This window comes from Kryptolebias marmoratus, linkage group LG20 (assembly GCF_001649575.2).
Source record: "Kryptolebias marmoratus isolate JLee-2015 linkage group LG20, ASM164957v2, whole genome shotgun sequence".
Lineage (NCBI taxonomy): Eukaryota > Metazoa > Chordata > Actinopteri > Cyprinodontiformes > Rivulidae > Kryptolebias > Kryptolebias marmoratus.
The window spans coordinates 6,762,285-6,787,253 of NC_051449.1; the positions used below are offsets into that span (position 1 = coordinate 6,762,285).

Below are 24,969 nucleotides of genomic sequence, written 5' to 3' on the forward strand. Positions count from 1 at the left end.
CAATTCAAATAATAGTTAGATGATTTAAGTTTCGTAAATCTGATATATAAACCTGCACACTTATCTCTCACTTATTATTGCTGTATTTGATGATTATTGATGCACTTTTTCTAAATTTAGCTACAAAATAACTTGTAATATTTCAGCTAAAGCAGTCAGAGGTACGGTTAATTACCCCCTGCTGCACTCGAACGCTCAGAACTTATTTCAGTCCTTCACATTAAGAGTCTGAAATACATGCTAACTGCAAAAAAACTATCTCTAAACATCTGAAGTTTATAAAATATAACTCACACTGTTGCTCTTCGGTAAAATGGACACTGCAGCCGAGACCACTAGGAATTTCTAGAAGCCAAATACATGTGTTTGAGACTCTTATTGTGAAGGACGGACAACTTAACACACAGCTGAGCAGCTAGCTTAGCTTTGACACAACATAACACAAAGCTGAGTAAACGATTTAGGTTAGCACAAAGCTAAAAGGCTAGCTTAGCTTAGCACCAAGCTAAGTTAGGCTTAGCTATTAGCTGCCATTTTGTACTTCACACAAATCTCATCTGAGCCTCGATTAATAAATGAAAATGCAGAATTTTAAAGTTTGTCAAGTTAACATTTCATTAAAGTTTAAATCTTGTGGTTTCATGTTGTTTTACAGTAAAAACTGCCCGTCTGCGTCCTTCATACAGGCTATGACTGCTGGAGCTAAAATGCTAAAAGGAAACACATTTTTATGTGAAAGCGCACTTCTCGCTGTTGTTTTTGTTGACAAAATAGAGTTTGGTTCTTTTAGCTTTAAATTTACCAATCAAAAGTGATGTAGCAGAAAGGAAACAGAGCAGAAGCCTGAACAAACCTTCCTTCCTGCTCATGTAAATACAGAAATAAAGAAATCACAGAGCAGGCGTTTCCCACTCACACGGCGGAGGCTTTTGTCAGGCAAGGTCAAAAGCAACACAAACACGACGCCTGAAGATTTGATTTTGACAGCTTCTTCTTTTTTTGTTTTCCTATCACCAAACTTCAGATCGGTTTTGTCTGACAGCAGAAACAGAAAACACGCGACTGACAGCAGCTTCGCTTTTCAGCTCTTACGGAAAGTCGGCGCGAAGCAAACAGACGGGAAACGCAAACATCAGGTCGTAGAAAAACCTACTACTTGGTGCATGAAACCAACTTGAAACATTTAACAACTTCTCTTTTCCTTTTCTGGCAAACCTTTCCTCACGACAACGAACATAAAGGGATTTATTAAAAAACAGCGAACTATAATTAACTATAGAACTATATTCTTTGAGCTGATATTGAAATGAGTGTCCTGCCCCACGCTGGTCTGTAGGATAGCGGGGATTTGGCTCGTGTGTTCACTCAGATTAATAATAACTGAATCTGGGAGTTAGGTCAGCTCACAGTGTGACGCGGGGAGCCACGACATATGGGGGACCAAAGCAACAGATGGATTAAAAAAAAGCCAGTCTTTTAGATGTGGGAGCTCGTTTAGGAGTCAGCATCAAAGCCTGATTTTTAAAAAATGAACTTGGATCTGGAAAAATCTGCCAAACCGACAGAGTTTTACCCATTTCTGTGTCTGTTAAGGTTGATTCAGGTCAACTCCATTTTTAATTAGATTGGCTTCAACAGTTATTCAGTTGTAAACGTACATCCAGTGATTGTTTCCTTCAAAGTTGGTTTGAAATCCATCCAGAGGTCAATGACATATTTTGCTAACAGACAGGTAGGACTAAATTCAAATAGTTAAAAGCATAATTTCAAACAAAGATCTTGTGCGATTCCTTGGTGCTCAGAATATGAGTTAGGCATCAGTCTCAGCTACTACCACACCAAAATTTAGGTCAATATCTACAAACCTGACTGAGTTAAAGCCTTTTTTATGATTTCTATGTTCAGTTGGCTAGGCGGCCATCTTGAATCAGGTTGATTCCAAAAGTAAAAGAGTTATAGACGTGCATCCAGTGATTATTTCCTGAAAGTTTCATCGAAATCCACCTTGTGGTTCATGAGATATTTTGCTAACAGACACATAACTTCTGAGACATGAAGCTGATGGCGAATCTTCGAACAGACGCTTTTTTTCGCCAAGTCGCGAAAAAAGGGAAACAAGTCAAGAATCCGGTTTCCAGCTCGGAGACACTGAGAGGAGAAGTTTTGTTTTGTCAAATATGCCCGTGAGTTTGACAGAGGCAGACGAGGCGCCGACACTGATGGAATTATGTCGTTGGCTACGGCGCTGCGTGGCGCGAGCGCCGACAGAGCCGTCAGCTCGGTGGGAGAGATGTGAGTTTGAGGAACATCAAGGGGTTTTAGTTTCACAGCCGGAAAAAAGAGACGACACATCTTTGGAAATGTCACTGTGTAAACATATTAAAAGGTTACGCTTCATCAGGCACGTGGGCGAGTGTGTGAACTCACACACACACACACACACACTCACAGAGGCCGCACCGGTAAATGACCTTTTGTCTAATCGTAGCTTTAGAGTAAACATCGTGAATCCCACGGCCGTCTGCACCGTGAGTTCTGCTCGAAACGGCGGGAAAATGCAAAGTAAGGGCGGGAAAAATTAGCTTTGAGCAGAAAATAACAAAAGCGGGAGAGGAAAGCACTCAGATGTTTCCTCAGAGCTGTAATTTTACCTCCATTAAAATGCTTTTGTGCCCCCCCTCCCTGAATTACGCTGGCAGCTCCGCAGCAGAACAAAGCTTCTGTGGAGCACACGGCTGCATCACTCATCCTCCCGCTTCCACTTCCATTTCTGCACATCCTAAATTGTATTTAATAGCCTCCAATCAGAGCGGAGAGAGAGCATTCCTGCTGCTAATGCACTGTTTGTGTTTGACGAGGGGACATTGTGGGCGAACCATCAGTCCCTTTGCCATTAACCCCCCCCCTTCCATTATAATTACAGCTCTGCTCTGCCAGAGCTTGTGTCTCGGCCCGATGTTGGGAGCAAATCCAGTTTATCAGGTGCTTCGGGGGGTGCCACACACAAGCACCCCCTCACCACCACCACCACCACCACCACGTGCACCACTGCCGAGCAGCCAGAGTGTCAGCCGAAGTATCAGCTGCAGAAGGCGAGCGGCGTGCCAGACATTGTCAGAGTCCAGCACAGAGCGCCAGAATTGGGGGTGGGAGGGTGGGTAGGGGAGGCAGATGAATGGAGACGCAGCTCCTTGGTTCAGACCGGACCCGGGGGGCGTTCGCTCCCAGGTTTCTGGCAAAACCTCCCCCTAAAACGTGTCATTCACTCCTCTGTGCTTTTCGGGGGGTGGGGGGGTGGGGGTTCAGTTGAATAGTTGGACCCGTGACACGAGTCGCTCTGAGCACATCGAGTCACAGAGTGAATTTATTATTATCTTCAAACTCTCCGTCTCTAAAGATCCTTCGAAGCGATCCATAGTTTGTTGAGATTTGGCGATTCATCGCCGGCTGGTTTTGTTTACGATAACGCTGGTTCGTAAGCTCCATTTTTCTCGGCCTGGAGTGATGCCTTCAGGGATTCCGGCCATGTTTTTCAAAGCTTCTCAATGACGGCTGAGTATTATACGAAGGGATTTCCCGGCGCTACAGCAGCTAGCAGAGAGAAACGGATAATCTCTGAAGATATACCTGTCAGAAAACCTCACTTAAAATCTAGATTAGGAAGATAATTTGCTGCCTTTGTCACTGGGATCACTGGGTGGTGTCTTTATGGATTAATTTTTACACAAAAATCAATTCTTTCCCGTTTTGTGCACTGCAGCCCGTCCTCATTCGGACTCAGTTTGCTTTTAAAGGCAGAGGGTGATTATTAAGTGGACACAGGTGAACTGATTAGTAACAAGGAACAGGTGTGGGAAGGTTGAGGCAGCCTGGACATGGAAACTACTGAGAGAGAGTGATGGCACAGGAAGCAGAGGGCATAAGAAGCAGAGGGCACAGAGGCAGAGGGCACAGGGGAGCAGAGGGCACAGGGGAGCAGAGGACACAGGAAGCAGAGGGAACAGGGGAGCAGAGGGCACAGTGGAGCAGAGGGCACAGGAAACAGAGGGTGCAGGGGAGCAGATTACCCAGCAGGGAAAGAACAGCACATAAACCACAAGAGTCAAAATAAAGTCATCGAAACACTTGAGAAAATAAAACCAGACACACGAGAACCAGGCAAAGGCAGAAATACAGAAATCATAAACCTAACTCAAAAAAATAACTCAGCTACTCAAACCCTGACATATTCCAGTGTGGCTTGTTTGACTCGTGCACACTTAATGCGTCTTCCCCCGATGGTACAGTTAGTGCAGAAAACCACGCAGCTCAGGACTCCCTGCAACATGAAACCATCTGATAAATGAAGCTCCCAGGATGTCTGTCATAAGCCATCATGCCGTTTGTCTTTGTTAAAGGAAAACACAGCATCCCCCCCCTCCTCCCTGCCTCCCCCCGTCTCTGCTCATCAACCCCCCCTTCCCGGAGAAGTCATTGATCCTTAAAGGTCCTTTTACTCTCATGGCCATCAACAAAGCCTTCTCCTGTGGCTCCGACAGCACAACCGACTGGAGTTCCCGTCAAACCCCGGAGCCGTCGGCCTCGCAGAGCTGGATCACACAGAACCACCACCAGGACAAGTTCTCTGCGACAAAAAAAGGAAGGAAAAAAAGCTCCACCTTTTCATGTCCTGGAGTTACCTTAATGATCTGGAAAACATTCAGTCAATATTGTTTCTCACCTGAGGGCTGCAGACATTAACCGAGCTTTAAAGTGCGTTAGAGAACGGCGGGGGCTGACTTCCTCATTGATCACCGATATTCTCATAAGGCCCTGTAGAAGCTCGGCTGATTGCGCCTTAAAGCAGCTCTTAATGAGAAACCGAGAGGAGGCCGGGGTGGAGGACGGTCATGTTTGGACTTCTTCATCAGGAGAACAAAACAGCCCCGGGGGGGACGACGAAGGGAGACGGTTTGGGCCACGGACGGCAGAGTGATGCAAAACCTGTAGGTGCGGCGAGTTTCATTAACGAGTGAATAAAGGGAGGAAAGCATATCACCCGCAGCCTTTCAAGTCAATGTTTTAAACTAATGTTGAGAAATAATGGAGGTAGAGCCTTTTTAATTAAACTTTGAAAACAACGTTAGGCCCAATCTCCGTGCAAGTTAGCACTCATCCAATTATTATTTCTTGAAAGTTTTATTAAAATCTCTCAAGTGATTCATGAGATTTTTTGCTAACAAACGGACTTATATCCAAATAATTTATACAACATTTATATGGCAGAATTTATACAACAGTAGCTAAAATGAGCTAAACAGTAGCTAAAAGTAACAAAACAGATACTAAACCTAAAACTAGCAAAAACGTTGTTAAAATTTGCAATATTCATGTACTATTAACAAACTTTCAGCTAAAAGTAGCAAAACAAACTCCCAGCAGAATTGTAGCTAAATGTAGCAAAATATATGCTGAAGCTAAGGTCAGCAAAACAGTAGCCATAGCCAAATGCTAAAAGTAGCAGAATAGTAGCTAAAAGCTAAAGCCAGCAGAACAGCAGCTAAAAGCTACAAGCAGCTGAATAGCAGCTAAAAGCAGCAGAGCAGCAGCTAAAAGCTAAAGGCAGCAGAATAACAGTTAAAAGTAGCAGAACAACAGCTAAAAGCTAACTGTAGTGTCAGAAGACAAACAGCGTGTTTGTTGAAGCAGCTTTTCAACAGAAGAATGTTTTTATAAAGATCTGAATGCTGACTCAGCAGTTATTGTGTGAACGCTGAGTCAGCATTTATTAAGGTGCTTCAAAGCCCATCCATTCATCCATCCCTCCATCCATCCCACCATCCATCCCTCCATCCATCCATCACTCCACCCATCCATCCATCCCACCATCCATCCCTCCCCTCCATCCATCCATCCATCCCTCCATCCACCCCCTCCTCCATGACCGAGGTGGAACAGCCTCCATCAGCCCGGACTCTGATCCAGGATCCGCGGCCAGCCCCGCGTCACGTGACCGAGCCCCCGGCCGCGCGCGCAGCCCCGTCAGGAGCGCAGAGTCTGGGTGAAGCACGGGGCTGCTCGGCACCGACCCTCCGCCGTCTTCTTTTGGACCCGAACCGTTTTCCCGCCGCCCGGTGAGTACATGTTTCCTCTGACATGTTGTGAAGCTGCGGTTTTTACCTCCCTGCTCCTCCTGCTGCTCCTCCTCTCCTCCTCTCCTCTCCTCTCACATCTTGGATGCGGAGTGTTTCTGCTCTCTGACGCTTCTCGCAGATGGGATTTTTTTTTTGCGCCTCTTTCTCTTTTCTCCTCTGTTTTCTGACGCAGCTTGTGCTCCTTCTTCTCCCCTTTCCCGCTCCTCACCTCCTCCTCATGCCTCCTCCTGCTCTGGTTGGATCTCTGCTGGAAGCTGCAGCTTCCCCAATAAAAACCACTAAAAGACCACTTTAGATTCTCACCTTTTGAGGGCTTTGCTCTCCTGATCGCTGAGGGATGTAACTTTGTCGGAGTTTGTTTCGTATTTTCTCTGTTTTGAACTGTTTGCTTCTTGTCTGAGGTTCTTTGGGAAAGCTGGATTTTCCATTAATTATTATTTTTTTAACCTAGAAAACAGCAGAAGTTCCCATTAATTAGCCTGCTCCCTCATCTTTAACCCACGTTGTTTCTGTGGAGAAATGAAAGAGAAAGTGACAGAAAATCTCTGGGTTTTTAGGCTTTTTTATTATCTGGAAATACTCCCAATAAGTCAATAAATGTCATTTCTTAGGTAGAAAATATGAATAAATTTAAAAAAAAAACACAATTTAACCTCAGATGTCCTCTCTGCTCACATGAACCTGATGGGGTTTGGAGTCTAAATCAGGACACAAAGACACAAATTTAGACTGGCTGCTCAAAGGTTCTGTGTCTGAGTGAGCCAGGACCAGGACCTGGACCTTTTTAGGACAGATTCTCCAGCCGCTCGTTAAGCAGATTAATTAATAGTTCGACCTTGACTTCTTGCTTGAACCTGCAGGTGAAAAATGTCCCACAGTCAGAGTTTAATTTATTTAGTTTTAAAAGGAGGGACATTTCACTTTAATTAAACAAGAGTACACTCTAAAAACTGCTGTTTTTTTAAACAGCTGGCTTAGTTTGACCAAATATTGGCTCAGAAAGTTCGATCCATCACACTGAGTGCTCTCTGGTCGTCACAGTCCGCCATTTTGAATCAGAAGTTCACCGACCCGAACCTAACAGGACCTCCTCTTTAAGATGTTACAAGTGAAATGGTAAAATAAACAACTTTTAAGAAGATATTTAACCTTTGTTAATGACTTTAGTTTGCAATCGACAGTGAGTTTTACTACCTAAAATAACATGAGCTGATGTTAGCTAGCTAACGCTAATAGCAGTTAGCTCCAGCGATCTAGAGCTAAGTCGTCCCAGTTTTCTCTGGGAAATCCCTTCATATAACAGCTCGGGGGATTCCCTGTTTTAAATATAACGCTGGAATTCCCGATGACGTCATTCCAGTCCAATAAAAATGGAGTTTTCCAAGCGGCGCCCTCGTAAACAAAGCTTTCTTGTTGCCAGGTGATAAATGGCCGCTAACCTTCCTCGCTGTGACTCATCGTGTCCGCTCGGGTCACGTGTTTGTCAACCAGCGCAGCCCGAGGCCAGACTGATGCAGACCAATCAGCCGAGTCCTTTGTTTACATTGAGTGCAGACCCGCATTTCACAACTGCACTCCGTGTATCTGGAAATCCACTGGAGTAAACTCTTCCAAATTGCCCCATTTGATGTACTGCCAAAAGTATTCACCCGTCCAAACCACTGAATTCAGGTGTTCATCCCGTCCATGACCACAGGTGTATAAGATGAAGCACGTCGGCACGCAGGCTGCTTCTACAGACATTAGTGAAAGAATGGGTCGCTCTCAGGAGCTCAGTGAGTTCCAGCGTGGTGCCATGATGCCATAGATGCAGTATGGAAATTTCCTCGCTACTAAATATTCCACAAATAACTGTTAGTGGAATTATAGCAAAGTGGAAGTGACTAGGAATGACAGCATGAAGTGGTGGGCCATGTAAAACCACAGAGTGGGCTCAGAGGATGTTGAAGCTCACCAACGTTCTGCAGAGTCAGCAGCTGTAGACCTGTGGTCTTCAGATCAGCTGAAGAACAACGAGTAGTAGAGCTTTATGGAATGGGTTTCCATGGCAGCAGCTGCATCCCAGCCTTCCATCATCAGCTGCGAAGCGTCAGATCCAGTGGAGTAAAGACCGCCCCACTGGACTCTAGAGACGTGGAGACGTGTCCTCTGGAGGGACGGATCACGCTTCTCTGCTGCCAGGAGAACTGTTCTTGTCTGACTGCATGCTCATGCTCCCAACTTTGTGGAAACAGTTTAGGGATGGCCCCTTCCTGTCCACCAGAGCACAAAGCAAGGTCCACAAAGACATGGATGAGGTCCAAATATGACCCGGCTCTGGGGTACAAACGAGGCTCAACCCGGAGGATTTTAGTGTGTACAGCAGGAGCACCTCATGGAAATGTGTCGGATTCAGCCACACGCTTCATCCGAAACGACCGCTCGGGAAAATCCTCCACCCGGAGTTCTGTTTCAGTTCCAGTCAGGCTCTGGGGACAGACATGTGGAGCCAGGGACGTGTGACAGCGTCTCCAGGTCAGGAAGCAGGTGTGTGTGGGTGTGTGTGTGTGTGTACGTGAGCATGAAATATGCTGCTACGCAAACAATCCTTATCTCTCTCTGGGGATGAGGTGGAGGAAAGCAGCCAGGAAGCTCATCGATGGGCGAGGGGGAGGGGACGGAGTCCAGCTCGCAGGCTGTCTCCGTCCAGTTGTCTCCCGTCCTGGAGGGGCCGGGATGATCGCCGACCCGCTTGGAGTCCGTCTCCCGTCAGATCCAGCCGGGAAGCAACTCTCAGGGAGCGATCCACGGGTCAAACAACTTTAAAATACACAACAATGGCTCTAACTCAAGCAGTTTTCACAGAGATTGAGCTAACATTAGGTGTGGTAGTAGCTGTGAGTCATTCACAAAACATACACCTAACAGATCACTGAAAGTATGCATTCCCTCCAGGAATGTTAGGCCTTTAGATCCTGTCCTCGCACCTTTATGGGAAACAATGAATTCAAAGTCGTTTTGGTCAAACTTTGAAAAACAATTCAACATCGTGAGACGTCCTGTTCCAAGTCTGTGTCTTCCAACTCTCAGCTACTACCACGCCAAATGTTAGCTCCGTATCTGAAACACTAACTGAGCTACAGCCATTTTTGTATTGGCTAATATGAGTGAGCTGTGGCAGCCGTCTTAAATTTGCTCGACTCCAAAAGTTAATGCCTTGTAGATGTGCATCGAGGGGTCATTTCCTGAAGGTTTCATTAAAATCCGTCCAGCGGTTCATGAGATATTTTGCTAACAGACAAACAGGGTTGACACCGACAGCTAATGCTCAAGTTTGAAGCAAATGTCTACCAAAATGAGCAACCCAACCAGCATGTGTTGTAAGTGACTCTCAGCTACTACCACATTGAATTTCAGCTCAACAGCTGTAAAATCGGCTCATTTATAGCGATTCTAAGTTTTCTGAGGTCAGTTGGCTGTGGCCGCCATTTTAAATCGGGTTGGCTCCTAAAGTTAATCAGTTGTAGATGTACATCCCACGATTACTTCCTGATAGTTTTATGTAAACCTGTCAAGTGGTTCATGAGATATTTTGCTAACAGACAAACATTTATATCCAAATAAATAATAGCAGAATTGATACATAGATCTTGTGCGATCTGTGAGCACTCAGAAAACGTGTTGGGGGTCAGTCTCAGCTACTACCGTACCAGATGTTAGGCCAATATTTGCAGAATTTATTAAATTATAGACAGAATGAATGCAGGCACAAGCAGAAACATGATCACCCGCCTTTGTCTTTCGTTCCGGTTGTGTTCATGCGGAGGACTTTAATCAGAAAATACAGTAAAAACACGAATTAAAGGATTAATCCCGGAGCGATTTTCAAAGGACAGAAACAGTGAAGAGAATAAAAACAAGTTTTATAATCAAAGCTGAAACTGTAGCTTTGTACAGACGAGAACAAAACCTTCTCAGCTGAGTTTGAACAAAAAGTTCAATTTGTTTCAACTCACAAAGCAAGAGGAGAAAAAGTGACAGTTCTTCTGACAAAGACCTGCTTAAAACATGTTTTAGATTCAGTTACTATTAGGACCCATCAGCCGGGGATCTTTGTAGATCGGAAGGTTGGCTCCTAACGACTGTAGGAGGTGGGGAGGGCCACGTTTGGGTCAGCTTTAGAACTTCTCACGAACCAGTGGATGGATTTAAAAGGGGAAATGGAGAAGTGTCCTGAAGCTAACATGAATCAAAGCGAAGTCATAAAAGCTGCTTGCGTTTTAAAACATCCCCTTTAATTTGAAATTATTAATACAGGAAAGGAAAAGAATTGAGACTCTGGGTTTCTTTGGGATTTTCCGTCATCACAGAAGTGGGATGCATGGAGAGCCGAACACAGGAACACCAACAAGGCAGGAAGGAGTAAATACGGATGGTGTGGGAGGGGTGAAATGGGTCAGTTTGTGGTAATTATTTGTGAAAACTGACCCAAAACTTCCAGCAGCTGAGTTGTTCTTCAGCTTCCTGGAGGATGGATGTGGTTAGTTCAGCTGCTGGTGAAAATTACGACCCAAAGTCTGGAGACTGACTGAGCAGTTAGCGTCCGGACCCATCCAGAGATCCAGACTGCAACATCATCGTAAAGCTCAGGGGCTCCTCTGGTGAAAAGAAAAACAAATTCATGTTGTCAGGGTGGAAGGACAGGTACCCAGAGTGCAGACTCATTAAAAAAAACAAAAAACAAAGGGCTGACAAGGCAGCAGCCAAAACTAAATAATAAAACTTACAAACCAGGATTGCTGGAACACGAGGGAAACCAGACGGTACATGGAAGCGACACATGAACCAGTCAGTAAGTGGAACGTGACCGGGTTTTAAAGGTAATTAGGAGTAGTGGGCACAGGTGAGTGATTACTAAGCTGGGGCAGGTGAAGATGGGCGTGGCTGGGACATGTGATTGGCTGAGGACGTGTGAACGATGACAGGAAGCAAAACAACAAAACTAAACACAGGAACCAAAGAACAAAAATTAAAGAAGTCAAACAAAACCCAAATCCTGACACATTTTTTCAAAGCAGTCCTCTTTTTAACAGAACTTGCTTCTCCTTCTGCTTCCATTTCCCCTGTTAAACACTGACAGTAACCTGGCCCCGCCCCCTTCTACATCACCAGCCAGGACTGAGGACTGACTGAAATGGTTTTAGCTCCTTTTAAAGAGTCAAACTAAGCATGCTGAGTGGTTTCGGAGCAGGAATGTTAGATATTAAAGCAGTAAATGCTGTTTAACGACTCCAGCTGAATAAAGTTTTTCCTCGGGCCGTTTCCTGATTTAACGACTTTCAGCTACCCTTCGGCTCTTTAGAATCCGTCTGTGAACTGAGTGGCGAGGACAAAACTTTAAACAATCATTACCTTTAACTTTCCAATAACCGGTGGGAGTCTAACGTGTCATTTTCAGGATAACTCTGATCCGTCCTTCAGCTCATGAAGCTCTGAAACAAAAAGGAAAAGAAACACCTTGAACTTTTCTAACGGACGCTTCATTCCGTGACTATTGGGTTTGGTTTTCCTTTGGGAGCATTTTATGAAATAAATATAGAAACTTGGAAGCCAGTGGACCAAACCGCCTGCCTGCCTTTGAGTTTTTGCTTGTTTTTTTAAAAAAAAATTTATTGGCTCCTTCTTAGTGGGTGTACATTTGCATGAAAATGCGTATTATTTAGTGTTTGTGACACGGCTGTCACTGCGCCTCCAGGAGCCGTTTGATACTTTCAACCAAGAAAACTGGAACAAGGAGCTGCGATATTCACTTTCCCATCTAAATTGCAAATTGGTCCTCAAATGAAATCAGCATCAGCTCTTAGTCATCATCCTACGGAGGCTGCGTTTCAAACACGAGCAGCTCGGCCTTCTGTTGCTCCTCTCTGCACGCCTCACCTTTGACCTGCCGGGCTTCAGATCAGAGGTGCAGCTCGCCGCCCGTTTGTTTCGTTATCGGCTGATTATTCCCAACTCCCAGCAGCCCAGTTCCTCCGGAGTGGCGGAGCAAAGGCTCTATTTTGTTAGGGAAAATGAAGAAATATGTCCGTGCCGAGAGACATGAGAAAGCACGCCGGGCGTTCCCAACGACGGACCTATGGAAGGGCAGCAGGTGGAGGAGAGCCGTTGTTAGGAATGCTCAGGAGGTTAAAAACAAGGCTTCGCTCCGAAGAGCCGACTCCTCTGGAACCGAAGGGGCCCCGAGCCGCGGCGCTCAGGGATGCAGCGAGAGCGCTTCCATTTCACAGATAATCAGCTCTCCGATTATTGTTGGAGGCGAGGTAAAGCGCCTTCCAGAGATACGACTTCATCCCATCTCACCTTCTCTGTGTGTGTGTGTGTGTGGGTCACATTGGGGGTTTTATCTTCCAGGCTATCAGCTCCTCCAATCCGATTACGGCGCAGCCGGTTTCAGGCGAGCGATTGTCTTCGTGCTTCAGGGAGCCTCCATAAACGTTCCCAGACCAGGAACGCCATGGAAGCTGGAGCCAGCGTGGAAAAAGTCACTTCATTAAATGTATGAAGAACATGAGAACGATTCCGGGATGATGGAGCGGGAATACGTACTGCATCATGTCCGCCTGCGGTTTCCAGTCTTTGATATTCCGCTCGGAGGCCCGGTTTTAAGCTCCTTGAAGATGATTGGCGTTGAAATCGTCTCTCTCGCCTCCCTTTGTTCCCCCCCCCCGGCCTCCCTCCTCAGCTCCCACTCAGGCAGGTATCACAGAGGAGGGAATGGGAAGTGAGGGGCAGCCTCGGCAGCTGCCTTGGAGCTGAGGGGCAGGAAGCTCGTTATCCTTGTCATCTCTGGAATCCTGTGTTATTTCTGCAGCCGTCCTGCAGGAGCGATGAGATTCCTGCGGCCCGGCGAGGACCTCTATTCATTAAGCTCGTAACTGCTAATTGGGGTCTTTGAATGACTCAGCAAAAGCTGCGGCTATTGGGGTAATAGTCGAGTAATTTATGGCTGGAAGAAAAATGACTAAGGGTAAGAAAGTGCTTTTCTTAAAGGGCACTGATGGCGTTCTAACCCCACAGCCTCCTTTGCTCGCTCCTAAACATCCAAACAGCTTCACCGTTTCAATTCATTTGAATGTTTTCACTCCACGCTCGAAATGCATCTGTTTTTTTTTTTAAAGGGGACTTATTATGCTTCCTTCAACAAGTCAGGATAGGTCTGTGGGCTACGAAACATCTTCATTACATTTAATCCACAAAATCATCTCCTGATCAGTTCTGCCTGTTTTAGCAGTTTTAGGACTACTTCACTTTTATGCAAATTAGTTACAGTTGGCCACGCCCCCCCAATTCAGTGTCCCGTCTCTCTGAAGGATTAAACGCTGCGGATCTGACGTACATTTATATCATTGTTAATTCAAACTCTAAGGATTCAGACTTCGGGACACCGGCGATCAGCAGATCCGAACCTGAAAAGTGTCCGGACAGCCGCCTGGTGAAGATCAGTTTTATTTTATTTTATTTTTCCAACTTTTCTCCCCTTTATTAACAGAGTTCTAACATTAGTTTAGACAATCCTGCCGTGACTTTAACAGAGACGTGTTTCTGGGACAGCTTGTGACGGTGCGGCGAGAGGTTGGAGAAGGAGTTAGCAGCGGCCGTTAGCCACTCTAACCCAAAACAGCAGGACGCACTTTTGAAGTATTCCACACTTTCGATTTATTTAACTTCGTCCACGTAAAGCCAGATCTCCACGGTACGGAGCATTATATTTCCATACATGAGAAAAGTAACGTTAGTTTACCGCTCTGCACCTCATCATCACCTATCTTCTCTTCTACAACAAAACGGAAAACTAGTTCTTCTTCTGTACAATAGTACAACAAAGGGAGTAGGCGCCCCCTTGTGGTGATACCTACTCATCTCTAGGAACCAAACAGCATAATGACTGTTACAAGCTGAGCTGCTCAAACTACGACTTTCTTTGGCGACATTGTGAGGACGCCGCCATGAAAACTGAAACGACGCCACGCAGCTCTGTTCTCCATGACTGGGAGAACATGAACACATTCTGTACTGCAGCCGACAACAGAACATGTTCCTTTTTCCAGCAGACATTGTTCAAAAGGAAAAACCAGCAGAACAAACAGAATGATCTTCTTGCAATGAAGTGGGCGGAGCTCCACTTGGGTTGCTAGGTAACGGGGATTGTGACGCAACAATCCTGAGTTTTTTTGAAACAGGCCGTTTTGCAGAGACCAGAAAAGATTTCGTTATTGCCAAAAAAACAGCTGCGTGTTTTTTTTTTTGAGCAGTAACTGTTGGCGTCAACTCTGTCTGTTAGCAAAATATCTCACGAGCCAGTGGATGGATTTTAAGGAAACTCTCAGAAAGTGATCACCGGTTGTGGACCTACAACTGATCAAATTTTGGAGTTAATCCAATTTAAGATGGCCGCCACAGCTAATCAGCATAAGCCAACACAAAACTGACTGTAACTCAGTCAGTTTTGCAGATATCGAGCTAAGATTTGGTGTGGTAGTAGCTGAGAGTCATTCACGCCTCATACTCTAACACCTTTTAAAGAAAATAAGAATCTTGGTCCTGTTTTGGACCAAGACGTTCTGATCTGTTGTTTCTCCGCTGGCGGCAGCTGAAGTTTGTTGTTTCTGTCCGTCAGCAGGCCGAAGCTGAAACGCTGCAGTGCATACACACCGGCGCGTTTGAGCTGCCCTCATCTGTTCCTCTTCTTCTCCTCCTGCGCGAGCCAGAGCCGGAGGAGAGATCAGAGAGCGAGCGAGGCAGACAGGAAGCGCTGAAATGATTCCTCTCACCGCTTCTTTGCTTCTTCATCTCCCGAGGATTCAGACTCTGAAGCCTCTGACAGCCGACGGGAAAAGAACCAAAGTGGATCCATGAAATACTTAAACTCAGAACCTTTGCCGCGCAGGAGGAAGCCGTAGATGTGTCAGAGAAAGAGAAAAAAGAATCATCACTGTCAGGCGCTCGCTGCCATGTTTTAATAAAAGCCTTTTTTTTTGTTTTTTTAGAGCTAAAACAACAAGAGCAGAGAAAGCCGTGTGCTCCCTGCTCCGCTGGCGCACCAAGACGTTATTTAGCATCCATGATCGCCCGCCGCGAGGCGTGTGTGTTTTTGTACCGTTAGCAGAATATCTCATGAAGCAGAGGCCAGATCCGAGTGAAAGTTTCACCACAGATGGCTGCCGCAGCGAGACGACGACAACAAACACGACAAAAATGGCTTCGGTTCGGCTAAGTTTACAAACCGCGCTCGGGGGGCGAGGAATCCTGAGACAACACAAAACGTCACTTTCAAGATCTCTATGCACCATTGTCCAGTCTAAAGCCGAGGCGCGAACGGCGGCGGGTGATAAGCATTCCCTCAGCCGCAGCGTCTCTCCTCCTCCTGCGCTGAACTCGGAGTGTTTTGAGGCTTCGGACGAGCCTCTGCTGGCAGCGCTGCTGCTTTGAGCTCCTTATACACTCATGAATATTGTAACAGAATCATCTTTGAAGACTATTTGCGTGTGTGTGTGGAATGAGCTACAAGACTCACGCTTTCCTCCTCCTTTGATCAGTCTCATTACAAACGTGTAATTGAGGGCAATAATTGACCAGATTATCCTGAAGTGATCCTGGAGCTGGAGAAGCTGTAAATACCTTCATACTCAGCAGGCCTCGGACGACTCGTGACTCGTCATTTCCAGCCACTGGATCCACGTTTGACCAGTTTACAGACCACACACTATCTGCCCACGCAGCCTTTTAAAGGCGCATGTCGAAGTTTGAAACAAAGACGTTACATGATCTGTTTTCTTTCTGTTGCCTGACGTTATTCAGCCATCTTGAACTGGGTTCGAAGTGTCCGGCAGAGAGACTTGTTTCTGTCTGTCTTGTTTCTGTGGAGCTGACGTCCGGAGCCATCTTTTTGTGTGTGAGCCTGACTCTCCTGATTCCGTTTTCGTCCCTTTTTTTCCCAGACGTTAAACTCAGGACTCGGTGTGCTTCGTCTTAGTGTCGCTTAATTAAAGTGAAGCTCGCCTAACTGGCTGCTCTCCTTCACGCGACAGTTTCTCTTTGTTAGGAAATGATAAAAGACAGCTGCGTGACAGGAGCATGAAGAAGACACAATCTTCATCTTAGAAGAAAATAACCAAACAGGAGCCGAAATGCAACACGTGAGGCAGATTTCCTCCAGGTTAGCCTCTCGTATTTTATGAGGATTCTGCCTTTTCCCTAAAAGGAGTCACGAACCATTGAATGGTTGCTGCAGCCGCTCATAGAAACTTTACATTATGTCGCAGGTTTGAAGGTGCGTGTAGAAAGGAAAAGGGCCGAGGCTTCTTCAGGCAGAAACCCATTTACGTTGGAGGGTTTTCGAGGCAGAAGCGCCGTCGACTGAAACCAGATTTGATTCTGAAAAGATCTGGAAGATGCATTCCCGCTTGGCAGAAGCTGCACTTCTTGTTGCACGCCGACTCCGAGAGCGTGGAAATGTCAGCTTGTTCTCGTCGATTCAAGAAGTCACGAATGAGCTGGCGATTGCAGCACCAGTAGAGTTCAGGTCGGAAACAAACAACTGGAACGCCCCCCTAAAGTCGGAGACTCCTGTCCAGACCCAACATGGCCGACTCGAGCATGAAAAGATGTTTCAGCTGCAGAGACCAACTCTTTATTTTCCTTCCTGTCAGCGTTCAGCTCTAATCCAGGCATAGTTCCTTCCAGCCACTTAAAGTGATTAACTACTGGTTAGTGCTGGTTAGGCTGGTTACCGAGCACCACTGTAAGCTAATACGAGTTTTCTGAGTCGCAACTGGAACGCTGGGAAAAGGAATGCATTGTTAGTTCAGCCATGCAGCGGTAAAAGTGGCTATAGAGTGATGGACTGGAGCCCACATCATGATACAGCCTCCGCCATGTCAAACAGGATATCGTTTTCTTTTCACTCCTTCTAAAAGATCCATTTTATTGATCTCTAGCAACATTTACAAACTCTGATCTCTGACTTTTCTGCAGGCTGTGGAATGATGTCACAAAGAACCCAGACATGGATTACCAGAAGTTTTAATCTGTCTTCAGATTTAATTTTTTTTATTTAGACACCATTTCTGATGGTCTTAAAGTTCTTCAAACTCGACCCTCTCTGCGGCAGAAATGCTCATCGTCTTGTTTTTTTTTTCTTTTCTACTTTGTTGTTTTAATTGGATTTAGAACTGATTGAAAGCAATAAATCTCTAAAAATAATCCAGATTAATGAAGGTAAATGGGAGCAAACAAGCATGTTTTAAATAATTTATAAACGTATAAACCGTGAAGTGGTGTGTGCATATGTATTCACCCCCTTTTCATTTCCTTCTGAAGGCACATCATTGGAATAATCTGTACGAGTTACAGTACTTTCCCAGTTTAACCTCATTAATCTGAAGTGTTCTTGTATCAGCTGAAGGTGAAACTAAAACTAAGATCACAAACAACTAATTTAATAGATTTAAAGGCTGTGTGCAGCATATATGTGTTTTTAAAGCCTTTTCTTTGCTGCTCCTTTGGGAGACGTTACTGAAGCTGGTTTATTTTTATAGATTTCTGTACAAACAAACATGTGGAGATCATGTCTGCTGCGGCTCTGTCCTTGGCAGAAGGAAGACAGAAACAAAAGGAACGTAAGCAGCTTCATCTCTCGCTCCAAGAACGACCGCACGCTGCAGAGTCTGTTAAAGAAAAGACAGAGAGAGAGAGAAAGAGATCTAATGATGAAGAGCGGAGGGAGTTCAGACGTCTGCACAAACCTTCATCACTTCATCATCAGCTGAGAGAACAAACACAGACACGGATCATTCAGGAGCATCTGGAGCATCAGGAACATAAAGAGCATCAGGAGCATCAGGAACATCAGGAGAATCAGGAACATGAAGAGCATCAGGAGCATCGGGAGCATCAGGAATACCAGGAGAATCAGGAGCAATGGGATTATCAGGAACATCAGGAGCATCAGGAACATGAAAAGCATCAGGAACGTCAGGAACATCAGGAGCATCGAGAGTATCAGGGACATCATGAACATCAGGAGCATCAGTAACATCGGAAGAATCGGGAATATCAGGAACATGAAGAGCATCAGGAACATCAGGAGCATCAGGAGCATTGGGAACATCAGGGGCATCGGGAACATCAGGAGCATCGGGAACATCAGGAGCATCGAGAGTATCAGGGACATCGTAAACATCAGAAAAATCAGCAAAATTCAGGAGCATGCAACATCAGGAGTATCAGGAACATCATGGACATCGGGAACATCAGGAGCCCTGAATGCGGGCGCTGTGAGAGCTCTGATTGGCTGCTTGGTGGGACTGCGAGGCAGAGAGGGTGACCTTTGAACCCAGCAGACCTCAGGAGAGGAGTTAGTGATCACAACCTGCTGCTCAGCTGTGGGACAATTCAAAAATACTACAAAAAATAAATTAAAAAATGTAAAAAGTTTGAAATAAAGCCCTAGCAGTTTCAGCCATTTTTATGGTTTCTGAGATAGGTTGGTTGTGGCAGCCATCTTGAATTGGGGTAATCAGTTGTAGATGTTTTATCTCTTGGTATTCAGACTCATTTGTTGGCGAACGTGTTGTAATGAAGGCTGAACTTGTGACTCTGACACAAACAATCAGACTGTTTCTGGTTCTGTTTCCTGTTAATGAGACGTCAGGAGTCTGAGTCGTCCTCCTCCTGACTACAGCAGCACTCCACCTGACCCATCAACTGTTTAAATGGTGCTTAATGAACAGAGGCCAACATGTTCCACCTCTGAAACCAGAAAACTCACCTTTTTCTCCAGTGAAATCTGCGCCGGAAGTTCTCCCGCCTGCTGAGTCAGCTGCCTCCCCCTTTCCTTCACAGAGGAGGTCCGGAGCGCCGTCAGGTCCTCGTGGGTTCCGTCGGGGGGCGGGGTCGGACTCCATCGACCGTTCCTCACTTTGCTCAGCTGCTCATTAAGGCGGTTAACTCCTCAAAACTTAATAACAGCGTCACTGCGTTCTGAGACGAGCAGCGGCTCAATTATCCTCCCTTCTGGGTCTTGAAAGGAGAGATTTTTTTTTAAAGAGAGAGGGGGGGTGGGGGGGGGGAGTTAAAGTGGATTAGGTGTGGGTGGAGGCGAAGGATGGAGGTAAAGATGAGAGGCAGGAAGGGGGGAAAACTGCGACTGCAGAGAGTGTGTGAGTGTGTGTGACGGTGTTTAAGGTAAATCTGATTCTGCATGCTCGCTCCTTCCTCTTCAGAAACGTGGAGGCATATATTTAGAAAATACTTGGCTCTAATTTCCTCCATCCTCTCTTTTTTTTTTCCTTTCTATATGTTCTTCCTGTTCAGAGAGCGTCAGAAGAAAAGGACCTAATCAGTGATTAAAATGCATCACTGAGCTGATCATTTGGGGCAGTTTTAGAAAATTACGACAATTAAAATGTTCTCTGACCAGCTGTGGAGAAAGTGGAATTAAAGAAAAGAAAAGGAATCGAAATAAATGAAGGAATGGATGTCGCCCTCCATGCTATATGATTTAACTCTGCAGATCTTTTTGTTGTTTTTAATCACGTTCTGAAATAATTGTAGAAACGGGTTTATTTGTGTTTTAGGTTAAACCGTTCCACCTCTCTGAGTGAAATAAGCAGCTCCTCCTGAAGTAGGTTGGCTTATTTTAGTCTAAAACGTTATCTGAAAGACACAAAATCCACCTGAAACACCCCCAGACGCGAGTTAGCATCGAACGAGGCCATGAAAGGCTCCATTGTTTAGCAACCAGAAAAAAAAATTTCTGGCATAAAAAAAGGAAAAAAAAAACCCCATCACTTCTGTTTAATCAGAGCAGGAGCTGCATCCAGATAGGACTCAACCAGGACCGTCCCTCGTCTCCCGTCATGTCTGTGTCCTTCATGGACCTTAAGGTGGACTCGTGGAGAGGAGGGTTGGAACCTCAGGGCTGATGGGGTTCTGTTGGAGTCTTCAGATCGTGACCGCTGTCGTCGTCCTGCATGAGAGGCCATTTTGTTCTCGTAGCAGCTTCGGGACACAAGACCCTGGCCGAACTGTTTCTCACAGGGGTTTGCGCCAAGTGTCGTGTGATTGGTCAGAAGCTGTTTATGCGGAGAAGCCGTTGAGCTTTAATGGAGCCATTTTGCTTTGGCTGCTCCGCTGAAAAGCAGCTGGAGGTTGTTAGAAAATACAACCCTTAGAAACCTGTGGACTTAAAAAGACCGCGTCGACGCAGGTGGCTCTTCCCGAGCCGAGTCGTGTCTTCTAAGATCGAGGCAGGCCATGGTTCTGAAGTGGAGGAGTTCATCTGGGAGTCCTGTTGACGTGTGATGGTGGGTCGGAGCCAGAGATGGTGGGCGGTGCTCCGGTCTGTCGTAGAGAAGAAGGAGCTGAGTCCAAAAGGTGGAGCTCCTGGTGTTCTGGTCTGCCTACGTTCCAGTCGGTTCTTTTGAATCGTCTGTAGGGTGGCTGAGCTCGGCCACAGAGGTGAGGTGAGGGGCTTCATCATCTGAGGGGCAGCTACAAGGAGAGCCAGCACTCCTCCGCCCACATCGGAGATCTCGTCAGGATACCCCCCGAACGCCTCCAGACCTGAGAGGAGACCCTGTGGACCCAGAACTTACTGCAGACGTTATATATTTATCCACCGTTGTGTTAAAACTTCCCAAAGTTCAAAGTTCCGGCCGGCGCTGGAAAGAAGAAACTGCTCTTAGTGGTAAAATGAAGGTTAAATAAAAAAACAAACTTGCTGTAACTGGATGACGAGCGAGAAGTGTGACGTAGGTGCGGTGGGTTATTTCCAGACGTGAGACTCCAGCTGGTCGACACTGTGAGATTTCTCAGATTCACACGTCTGAGTCTCAGTTTGTCTTCGAGTCAGAGGTTGTCTCTCACCCCCCCTTCCATCTCCCCCACAACAACAATCTATTCAGCCTCTGCGCAAACAAACAATTAGATCAGAAAACGCGCACAGCCAGCGTAATGGGTCACGAGGAATAAAAAAGGTGCTCGACTGATTACGTCAGGAAACAGGAAAGCTTGGGAATAAATTAAAGGGACCACTTATTACAGCCTCATAAGTGTTGTGTTTTTCCTGCACTTAGTTGCTTTTAGTATTCTGTAAATAAATTACATTTCTGCATGTTCCACATTAACCCAAAACTGGGGGTTATTTTTTATTTAAGTGATTTGAGTCACTTTTCAAGGAAAAGCACAAAGCCAGCCTCCTTTAAAATGCATTTAATTTTTACCCTTTTCTTCTGCTTTATTTGTGTATTCTGTATTTTAATTATGAAAGAACCCCCCAGTCTAATCAATAAAAGAAAAAGGATTTTTTGGTTATACGCCTACAATGAAGACAGCTAGATTAGATTTTTGTGAGGAAACTCATAAATGTTTCTTCTTGTTTGGAGAGAACTGGATTTTATATTTTTGTCTTTATTTTCTGCCCAGTTAAAGGTGTGGTTTAAGTTCTTAGTTCTTAGTTCCTCTTAGTTCCGTTTACTTATCTGTTATTTTAAAACCCAAAGAGCTGACCTAATCACTGGAATCACCAACAGACAGATGAATAAACTGGTAACCTTTGTGTTGGTCTGCATTTCCCAGCAGGCGCAGCTCCAGGACTGTAGGATGACTGGGAAGACCCTGACCAGCAACGTGACCAACAAGAATGACCCGCGCTCCCTCAACTCCAGAGTCTTCATCGGGAACCTGAACACGGCCGTGGTCACCAAGGCCGACATCGAGGCCATCTTTGCCAAGTACGGGAAGATCGTGGGCTGCTCCGTGCACAAAGGCTACGCCTTCGTTCAGTACGCCAGCGAGAGGAATGCTCGGGCCGCCGTGGCCGGGGAGAACGCCAGAGTCATCGCGGGACAGTCTCTGGGTAGGAAAACGGGCTCGCTGGAGAGGGGTGGGTGCTGAGCGGCTGAAGAAGCTTAAAGAAGCAGAACACTAGCTAAAAGGAGGAAAATGGTACCTAAAGGCTAAAAAGAACAACAATTAAAAGTAACAAAACACTAGTTTAAAGCTTAACGTAGCAGAATCCTAGCAAAAAGCTAAAAGTAGCACAATGCTAGCTAGAAGTAGCAAAAAACTGGCAAATATATAAAAGCTAAAAATAACAAATCATTACCTAAAAGCTAAGTGAAGCAACTAAAACATTCAGCTAAAATTAGCAAAACACTAGCTTGAAATGGCAAAACGTGAGACAGAAACAGAGATTACTGAAGCAGATTTCAAAGAGAAAAACTTCTGTGAAGGAATTAGAGATCCTAATGGAAACAAAGGTAAATATTTTGAAAAGTATAGAAGTTACAAAAACAGGAAGTCAGACCCAGAATGTCCTGAATGAGCTTGATGTTTGAATTGTTAAAATACACAAAGTATTCAGAAGTGGTTACATGTCAGAAAAGAAAAGCCAAAGAAGAAAGAGGAGCGAGACGACTGCAGCGCGAACGCTGACAGTTTACATTTCAGTAAGAAACTACCATCTGCAGTGTGGGCTGAAACTCCCACGCAGTCATGGCTCCTGCTCTGAGGGGATTGTAATTAAATTAGATTATTGTCTAACATCAGTTCTGATTATCAGACCGATCTTATACTGAATCAAACTACAGAAACAAACTCATCGTAGTTAGATTATTAGGCAGCAGGGCTCTGGATGCAGTTCTGTTAAAGGCCCTCAGTGACTCCTACATCTACATACATGTTTCTATACTTTTGTGCGGTCATTGTGTGCTACTTTGTGTGTCTGTTTTTATATTCCCAGGTTGTTTGTCTGTGGACAATTTCGTGTCTGAGCTCTTGATTGATAACCCTTTGACATATGAATGTCAAACTGCACAGCTGGACATCTCATGGGTCAGGGATGATACCTATTGATTTCAAGGTTGTAGGGTCAGAGGTCAAGATCATAGGTGAACTCTTTGTGAATACCTTGTCTGTGGGTTGTTGTGTGAGGGAATTCATGCTTCAGATTTGAGTTACTCTGACAGTTTTCTTGCGGGTGTATTTTTGTACCGTTGGTGGTACTTTTGTTCTCTTTTCTGATCATGTTGTCACATCTCTGTAGTTATTACACCTTTTCTTTAAGTCATTTTACGTCTGTTTTTTTCCCCAGAGTAACTGTGTTATTTTTACATACATATATTTTTGTATTATATATTAGAAATGTTTTGTTGTGATCATATTTTTCTAGTCTTTGTGAACCGTTTTAACCATCTCCATTAAGTCTTTTTATGTTTTTGAGTGGATTTGTTTTGTTTTTTTATTTTCCCATTGTCGGTGACTAATTTTCCAGTAAGAGTTTGTATCTTTTACCTCCCGGAGGAAGTGTAAAATTATCTAATTAGTTCAACAGTTTTAAACCACCACAGAGGTACAATAAATAATGACATCACATCGGATTTGTTTTTTATGTTGTCTTGCAGTTGTTGTAAACGAACCATTTTTTCCATCTAGCTAAGTTTGGTTGATATAATGGCTTTACAGGCTGGTATTGCAATACAGAGAAACATTTATCTCTTATTTGGGCTTAAATAAAAATCACCAAACCTCATGACAAAAATTAAAGCCCAACGTTCAGCAAAGCCAGTCGAATCTGATTCCACAAGATTCAGTAAAAACAAGAGAAGCGTTATAAAACTGAGGTCAGTTCTGATAACAAAGATAATTTCATAAATCTGAATGGAAAAAAGTTTTAAAATTGGGGGGATTTTATTCAGACCTTCAACTTTGACGTTTGATCCTCCTGGAGCCTGAACGGCTTACGGAGGCTCAACTTCCCCTTTTTAATATTTCCCAAAGACGTGGAGGCACGTCTGGCTCCTTCTTTTCATTCTGCCACATGTCTGCCTGCAACCTAAACCTGGTCCGGTAATCACCGCCGAATGATTTAATCAATCGAGCTTCATTTGCCGGGAACTGAAGAAAGAATTAAAGGCGCCACATATAACTCAGGAGGCGAGGAGAAAGACGGCGAGGCGACAGGCGGTCAACAACATGGCGGTAAAACGCAGAGGGTGTACGGGCCACGCGGGGGTTCAGAAGTTTGTTATAAATTTGATAGATCTCAGTAAATCTTTCTCTTATTGCTTATTGATTTGTTCAGAGCCTCTCTGTGGAAAATAAAACTCCTCTCCCATCCCGGCTCCATCATTAAATATGAATGAGAGCTCTGCGGGGTCACGTCTGTGATTCCACCTTGAATTTGCCCAGTTTCATGCATTTCTTTTTTGTTTTTTGTTTTTTTGTCTGAAATTAATGGTAGAACTGCAAAGGGTAGTTCTGTTTCAAGATTATAAATGATTACGCGCCTTAGGAAGCGTGAGCGTTCACCTGGAACATTTCCTGACTGTCTGAAAAACGACAAAAAAAAACTTGCACGAGCCGTTAGCCTAGCCTGGATGAAAGATGCCACGGCTGATAGGACGCTATTAATAATTATTTAACAGAACATCACTTTAAAACTGACCGGACTGTCCCTTTAACGTAGAGAAAAGCGATCCTGGTGGCAGATTTTGGGCGCCGGATGTAAAAACCAGTCGGTGTTTACAGGTCTGGCTTCGATTCTTTCTGCTTCAAACATGACAAACACTAAGCTGGTGTTTCTGACTGTTTAATTCTCCATTTTTATTCTGTTAAAGCCTTTACTATCAAACAGTGTGGGCAGGTGGCATATTTAAGTCAGTTTTATCCATCCATCCATCCATTCTCTTCCGCTTATCCGGGGTCGGGTCGCGGGGGCAGCAGCCTAAGCAGGGAGACCCAGACTTCCCTCTCCCCAGCCACTTGGGCCAGCTCCTCCGGGGGAATCCCAAGG

General features: G+C 45.1%; 1 protein-coding gene and 1 long non-coding RNA gene across 6 annotated transcripts in view; one reads left to right on the forward strand and one right to left on the reverse strand.

The window, feature by feature from the left end:
• The first annotated feature begins 5,982 nt into the window (after window positions 1-5,982).
• The window catches only part of LOC108232982 (RNA-binding Raly-like protein), a 42,105-nt gene continuing 23,118 nt past the window's right edge, over window positions 5,983-24,969 (forward strand). For 2 of the 5 annotated variants that reach the window (XM_017411148.3, XM_037973016.1), the window contains exons 1-2: window positions 5,985-6,113; window positions 21,753-22,032. In XM_017411148.3, coding sequence (XP_017266637.1) covers window positions 21,777-22,032 — 256 coding nt within the window. In that variant the 5' untranslated portion in view covers window positions 5,985-6,113; window positions 21,753-21,776. Of the gene's footprint in view, window positions 6,114-21,752; window positions 22,033-24,969 lie in introns of all 5 variants that reach the window. The other 3 variants (XR_005232567.1, XM_025004785.2, XM_037973015.1) reach the window with 3 other exon arrangements.
• On the reverse strand, window positions 10,387-11,011 carry LOC112450347. Its single transcript, XR_003038922.2, has 2 exons — window positions 10,901-11,011; window positions 10,387-10,771 (listed from the first exon to the last, which is right to left on the reverse strand). It is a non-coding gene; the product is annotated as an uncharacterized LOC112450347 (long non-coding RNA).